Raw genomic sequence first — 7,500 nt, forward strand, 5'->3', positions numbered from 1 at the left:
GTTAGCTAAAAGACAAATTCACGTAGCTACCGTTGTTTGTGTTGCTTGAAATGACGGCTGAAGTTGGATGTTGTGGTTGTCGTCTCCGTAATTTTGGAGTTGCAATCCTTGCACACAGCTGTTCCTTTTTTTTACAACGAGCATCGACTACAAACTCCTTCAATCCCAATGACACTATTTTGGGGCATAATCCCTGCAGTGACGGCTGCCTCCTACGTTTGCCTCAGCTGGTCTGCCGCGCTCTGGAAGGTTGGCAGAGTGATGCGCATAGCACGAAGATGTCCCAAAAAACAAAATGTAACTTCTTAAAGTCCCAGTGTGTAACGTGTTTAGTTGTTTAGTTATCAAAATCTGCGTTGCCCGTTCACAAACTCATCCTTTTTCATGAATATTTACCTCCACCATCAATCCCAAGTATTCCTTTTGGCTTGACATGTTACATTAGCGTTAGCATGAACTGGGGGAGACGCTCCATATTCATGCTCCATCTAGAAATACGTTAGCTGGTAAGAGACATACAGGACATACTGCTCCGCCTTTCGCGTTTTCGCTGTCACATGATAAACTCACAGCTGCTGCTAATGCTGCTAATGGTAAGGCTACCGTAGCTGTAATACGTACTTTGAACTGCGTGGTGCGAGAGAGTTGATTGCGATATATGATCTCAACGCTAGATGGGAGAAATTCCCACACACTGGCCCTTTAATACCTTAAAAAAGAATACGGCCTGGTTGTTACATTAATAAAAGTCAAGTCCTTTCAAGTCATTTGTCTCAAGTCAAAGTCAAGTCAAGCAGGTCTCAAGTCCTCAAATTGGCCACTCGAGTCCCCCACCTCTGGAGAACAGACCAATCTGGAATCCAATCATCTCCGGCCAAATTGGCTTGTAACTTTACAATGTTACCCGCCAACATTGTTACATGCATTTGGCGGGTTGGCGGGTGTAAATTTAAAGCTCTGATCATAAACAACGACTCGTCTTTCAGAGCAAACAGCATACACGGGCAATAATTGCATATTATGACGTTATATTATATCACACGTACACAGGATACACGAGATACCAAAGCCAAGACAAATGTATAGCTTCCTTCTCAGGGTGACTAGGTTACATTTCCTTTGATTAGTAAAAATAAAGCATCAGAGTCGACTGTGTGGAGAGGGGAAGTCCCTCCCCTTCCGGTGGACACCATGGGACCTTAGTTCGGAGCTCAGTGAAATACATCTCTCGTCTCGCATACGTCACCTTGCTCGCTATAGCTGAAAAGCGAGAAAAAAACGTTAACATTTAAAAAAAAGTGACTTAACGTCAAAAAAAGCCACAAAAATGTTGGAAAAAGCGATAAAAACTTCGAAAAAATACCCAAAATGTTGAAAAAAGTATCACAAATGTTGAAAAAAATATATAGTGTCCAAAAAGTGACTTAAAACTTCCAAAATAATCCCGTCTAAAGCGCTGAACGAAAAAACTCCCAGAAATGTTGAAAAAAGTTAGGGTTCCAAAAAAGCATAAAAAATGTTGAAATGTGTCCGGTAGTGAACGGGGAGAGACAGATTAAGTTTTGTCAAAACATTATTCGTCTTCACTCAATTTTTCAAGATAGTTTTCAACCGTAAGGGGAGGGACTTCGCCCCTCTAGTCGTAAATAAAAACAACTTAAACTTAAAATAACTTTAAGTTTGCTATCATGTTTTGCAGATGATACTCAAGTTGAAGCCGCAAAACTTTTTATACTAAAAACAGAATACATTGTTATTAATCTGGTTTACTGTTCATTCAGAAAAACAAAAGCTCAGTTGAAGCTCAAAGAACCGGATAAACTTTCTGTTCATGCTACATGTGGGTGTTTGTCTGGGCAGACGTGTCCAGAGATCACAGATTTGTCCACTCGGACATTCACGGAAAAACTGTACGAATATGCCGAAATTTACGACACACGGAGCTTCGCTATGCGGCTGCGGTTCCTGCTAAATAGTCTCAGGAAGGAGCTGGTTTTGGTGGAACATGTGGACGTTCAAAAGTAGTTTTAGTCGTGCAATAGAAAACTCAGATTGGACAGATAGTCTAGCTAGCTGTCTGGATTTACCCTGCAGAGATCTGAGGAGCAGTTAACCATAGTCCCAACCCGCTCTCACGTCAGTTCGTGAAATGGTCACGTTGTTTTGATTTATTGATTCGTGTACAGGTCACAATTTTCTCGTTTATTTCGTGTACAGGTCACAATTTTCGAACGTGACCATTTCACGAACTGCCACGACACAGGGCTGCTCTGGGGGACGCGACAACGGGGAAATGAAAAGCCACAACGGGGACATGAAACGGCACACGCCAGCGACGATGGGACGGACCGCCACACGCGGGACACGATCCCCGGGCGCAGGGACACGATTCGCTGTGGCATGCAACAACGGGGACATGAAACGCCACACGCCGGCCACAACAACGGGACGGTTGTGGTTAGGAAGAGAATAACGGGGAAAGGAACTGCAACACGCGTGGCGCGATCCCCGGTCTCCTGGGTGAAAGTCCTTATCAATACTACTCGCTACCGTAATCATTCTGTGATCACGAAATATGCTTCCCATTGAAATACATTACTTTAAAATTTGTGCTCACCACACGAATCAATAGATTCAATAACATGACCATTTCACAAACTGCCATGAGACCGGGCTGACAGTCCTCATAAATCCACCGGAGGTTAGAACGCCAACACAAAGGGAACGTCGTGGATATAGACTAAGTGATGGCAACGCTGTGGGAAGTTGCACAGAATGATGAAGGAAGAAAAGCGGACTGGCCAGCAGCGAAGCTGAGGCCCCAAAGCAGAGCGCCCACCGAAGGAGTAGCACACTGGCCGGAGAGCAGCTGAGAACGAGGCCCGAACCCTTTACCTTTCAGTCTAGCAGCCTAGCAGTTAGCTCCTAGTATCAAATGTGTGAGCACAACCAAGCTCTGGTATAATCTTAGACGTAGCGAGAGCAATCAAGTTCCCAGAGTTGGTTATGCCGTGACAATATAGTAAAAGATCGGTACTTGGCGTCCGTGTATCAATACAGTTTTGCCAGGGAATATATATCACGATACTATGCTGTATCGATTTATTCTTACCCCACCCCTAACCCCTTTCACACAGAGATTCTGCAATAGCGTCGCAACAAAGGTTTGCCGTTATGAAGGTAGTTTGGTTGCTGTAAGTTCCTCCGAAGCCTAACAACCAGTGACTTCTGGAGAGGAAACAGCGCCCAGCACGACTGCCAGCAGCAATCAAAATCACAACAAAGAGGCAAAAGTCTGACAGACAGAAACAGAGGCACTGACTGACTTTCACCTCCAACACAGACACGTTACCTACGTACGGTGCCAATGAGCCACAATTATTTGTTTTTGTACAGCCGAGTTAAAATATCAGAATTATTACCATCAAATATGTGATCTTTGACACTGAAGCATTCACGTTGCTGTTGTTTCAGTGTGGATGTGTTAAAACCTCATGGGCTTCATTCAGATCTGAAGCAACATGGGAACATGCATGCACTGATTTTTTTATTAAAACTAAAAAATCCAGACTAATGTCGAGCTCTGTGCAGGAATAAAACATCGGACACATTTAGGGATTCATTGTCACTGTGCTGCATCAATTTGTTCACATTCACTCTGGATATAAAAACGCTACCGATCCCTAACAAGCAAAGACTTCTGAACAAATCTGAACACAGTGTTTAGTCTGCATGAAGTTAGGGACATTCTGCCGCCATTTCCTGCCATAAAACCGAACTGTTGACCGTCAGCTGAAAGTCTGAACTACAATGTCTTTTAACGAGTTCTGCAGTTAAACGTCCGTCTTTTGATTAACTCTCTGAACTACCAATTGCAGAGCGTTGGCTTTGATATGTTGTCATGCAATCGCTCAATTCTCAAACAGCGCTATCGGAAAAACCAACCTACGATACGTGGAAGTAGTGACGTCATGGACGCCATCCTCTTTTTGTCAGTCAGTTTGAGATCCATCTGTCCGCTGGAATCACAGAGATCTGTCTCCTGGATTCTCCTTGAACTTTATTTTGAAGTTTGAAGACCTTTTTTTTTTATGAAGTGTGAAGACAGCCAATGAGAGCGGACCCTTCAGGATCTGGTAGAGCTAGCGACTGGGGCAAATCCACCCGAATCATCGCTATAAGGCGGGTTCACACCAGGGCGGAAACAATATTCAAGTTGCGCCATTTGCATCATAATATTTGGATAATTTGTGTTGAATTGCATCACCCGCCAGTGTAGAGCTGTAGGCACCAACAACGTTTCTTTACGTCATCAATATGGCAAAAAAAATAAAAAATACATTATTGCTGCACCAGATACCTCGGTAAATCAAATGGCATTATGTCTGGATTAAACATTTCATCCGGCAGAGCTTGGTGATGTTTACTGCCTTCTCCAGGAAGTAAACGTTACGTCTGGATGATGAAGCCACTTCCAGCGCTACTTGAAGTACATATTTTGCAGTTTTTTTAATTGCAATAACCAGATAAAAAGGCAACACGCGAATTTGACGCTCAAGTTCAAAAGTTTTGCGCCATTTGCGCCGTGTGCCGCGTCTTTGCATTGACTTTGTATGTAATTGGGAACATGCCATTAGAACACGGTTTCCTTTATCACAGTACCAAAGTCTTGAAGAACAACATTAAAGCCATCTTTTATATTATTGCCAAAATCGCATGAAGGTCTAAACCTTCCTGAGAACCAAAGGTGCCATGAAAGTCATGACTTTATATATATATAGTCTCTGTTCAAAGTGAATCCGCCTTATCCTCAGTCCAGTCTGTAATGTCTCGCAGGGCGATGCTACGAACGTAACAAAGTGCTTTTGTGCGGGATCGTTGTCCTCTTAACTGCCATCGGCTCAGCTTCACACTGCGGTCAGGCGCTCTCGTCAGACATGTGGACGCTGAAATGTGTCGAGTCAGACTCACGCGGACTGAACCCATGTGCAGTTTAACAGAAGCTGTCCCCATCGGAGTCGGGCGACGGAGGCCTGGAGATCTCGAAGAAAGAACCCGACGACTTCCTGGATTTGAGAAGTTGCAGCATCTCGGCCATCTGAGTCTCCAGCGCCGCCATGCGACTGTTCAGACCTCTGATGTCGCCTCTCAGTTCCTGTTTCAGCTCGAGGAAAGACGCCTGAATGCTCTGCTCCGGTATCGCGCAGAAGACCTTCTTCTCGTCCGACTGGACCGGGCTTTGCTCCTGCGGTGTTCGGGTGTCTCCGACATTGTCCAAGCGCAGTTCGCTCTTCGTGATTCCGCTGTCGCAGGAGTCTGTTTTCTTAAGGGACATCTCACCGTGAGACTTAGTTCTGTCGGGCAGCGTCTCCATGGACTCGGCCTTAGAGACGCTGCTCCACGACTCTGCCTTCACCACCGACTCCTTGAATCGCCCCCAGCCTTTAGCTTTGGCCGGCTCTGCTGATTTGCAGCCGACCACGTTTCCGTTTTGCGTGGCGGGAGCGTGGAGCATGACTCGGCTGGACGTCCGGGAGGAAGCAGAGGATGTCGAGGATGTGGTTGGCGTGGCTTGGTTCTCCGTCACCATGACTATGCTGGTGGAGGCCAGGACCACCGGACCTCTGGGCTTCTCCAGGGGAACGACGCCCGTCTCCACATCACCAGCGTCGTGATCGACACGCTCGGTGGCGAGCCGCGCCTCCCGCTGCTGCCTGAAACGCTGGAAGAGGCGTCGCACCGGATGATCCGGAGGCAGGTTGAGAGGAGCCTCGTTCTTTCTCTTCAACATCTCCTCTTCCTCACGTTTCACATCACTGATCTTCCGGAAGACAATCTGTAAAAGAAGACAAACCACAAGAGAAACGATTACAAAGGTTTCACTTTGTCAAACAGATATCTGTACTTCTTTACCCCTTACTCCCAGAAAGGGAAATAAAAGACTACAGGCTACAGGATTTGTGTTTAAGGCATGGATGTCTGAGCCATTAAACAACTACTTGTCGAATGTCGAAAATCAGTGCCTCTGTCTATCCCACGGATGTATTGTGTATACGTGTATTATGTATAAAAACTGGATGCAGCGTTTGATGCGCAGCAGCTCAGTCTGTAGGGAGTTGAGTTAGGAACCAGAGGGTCGCTGGTCCCCGTACAGACCGAAGTATGGAATGTGGACTGGTAGCTGGAGAGGTGCCAGTTCACCTCCTGGGCACTGCCAAGTTGCTCTTCAGCAAGGCACCGAACTCCCAACTGCTCGGGCGCTCCTCCAAGGAGCAGCCCCCCCACTCTGACATCTCTCCATCAGTGTGTTTAGCATGTATAGGTCCTGAGCATGTTTGTAATTCAGGCCTGTGTTCAATGTGTGTAACTGTATTAACAAAGTGAATACGGGATAAATAAAGGCATTCTTCTTCTTCATTCCTCTGAGAGTAACTCAGTGGCGCCTCTTCAAGACTTTCCAAATGTTATTGGAAGCGAATGGATCAAATTCTGACATTGAAACGAGTCATTTCGTGAAACCAGTCGGTTGTGACGCTCAAAAAAATGTGCTATGTTCAATTTGCTTCAAAGTCCGGCGCATTTCCTGGGGGGCCTGGTCTATGCAATCGGCGTTATTTTCAGAGGCTGTGTCAATATGTTTGGTGTTTTAAGCCCCCAAAGTCATCTTCCAGGCAGCGCTGCCTGGAAGACACTAGGATTAGGCAATGGTTAGGGTTAAAACACAACACCCAGGATGGGCGCTGCGAGGGGCACGGCCGCTAGGGTGCGTCTAGATTTCTAGCCTAGGAAAACTATATCTACTCTGTTCAAAACTTTCTGGGTGAGAGATAGAGCTGGCAAAGCGAGACTATTATTCTCTCCAAACCCAAAATGGACACGTCCATTAAACCTGATTCAGAGAGAAATGGTTTCCACTTGCTTTAATCCTCTGTGGGGACTCGTTGCCCTGTTCCCCACCAGGCTAGCAAGTGAAAAGCCAGCTAGCATGTTAGTGGTAAGCACGACTGCTATCCCTGCAAGAAGTCACCACCCCTGATTGGTCACGTTATGTAAATACATACAGAGTTTTCACCCAGAGCTTCAGGTCATCGATTAAAACTGCATGATCTACAGTGTTAAATGGAGCACTCATATCTGAGAAGTGTGTGGATTAAGTCATTTATTTTTAAAGAAACATATCTGTGCTGTTCAGTGCTCTGATCTTGAAAAGTTACGCCAAGAGTCCTTACAAAGGGCGCTAAAAAGTTACGCCAAAGTGATAGGCAGAGCATCAAAAAGTAACGACCAAGTGCAGTATTTGACAAGTTGTGTCTGCAGACCGTCAGCAATGAGAGATCAAGGTATGGCCGTTGGAGCCATTATATGAGGGTGGGACAAGTACACATATATACAGTATACTGTATGTCATGTTCTGCCTCTAAAGGATCTCTTAATCAAAACAAAAGACGTAGTTTGGTGACGTGGTGAAGCAATATGGGATCATTGCAGTTAGTAAGCAGA

At 45.6% G+C, this 7,500-nt stretch overlaps 1 protein-coding gene across 1 annotated transcript in view; it reads right to left on the minus strand.

Moving 5' to 3' along the window:
- Positions 1-7,500, minus strand: part of kcnh1b (potassium voltage-gated channel, subfamily H (eag-related), member 1b) — a 33,405-nt gene that overhangs the window by 510 nt on the left and 25,395 nt on the right. The window contains exon 11 of the mRNA XM_078272100.1: positions 1-5,836. This exon is cut by the window's left edge and continues 510 nt beyond it. Coding sequence (XP_078128226.1) covers positions 4,994-5,836 — 843 coding nt within the window. The 3' untranslated portion in view covers positions 1-4,993. The remainder of the gene's footprint in view (positions 5,837-7,500) is intronic.

The sequence above is a fragment of the Sander vitreus genome, chromosome 2, assembly GCF_031162955.1.
Source record: "Sander vitreus isolate 19-12246 chromosome 2, sanVit1, whole genome shotgun sequence".
In the NCBI taxonomy this organism is placed as follows: domain Eukaryota; kingdom Metazoa; phylum Chordata; class Actinopteri; order Perciformes; family Percidae; genus Sander; species Sander vitreus.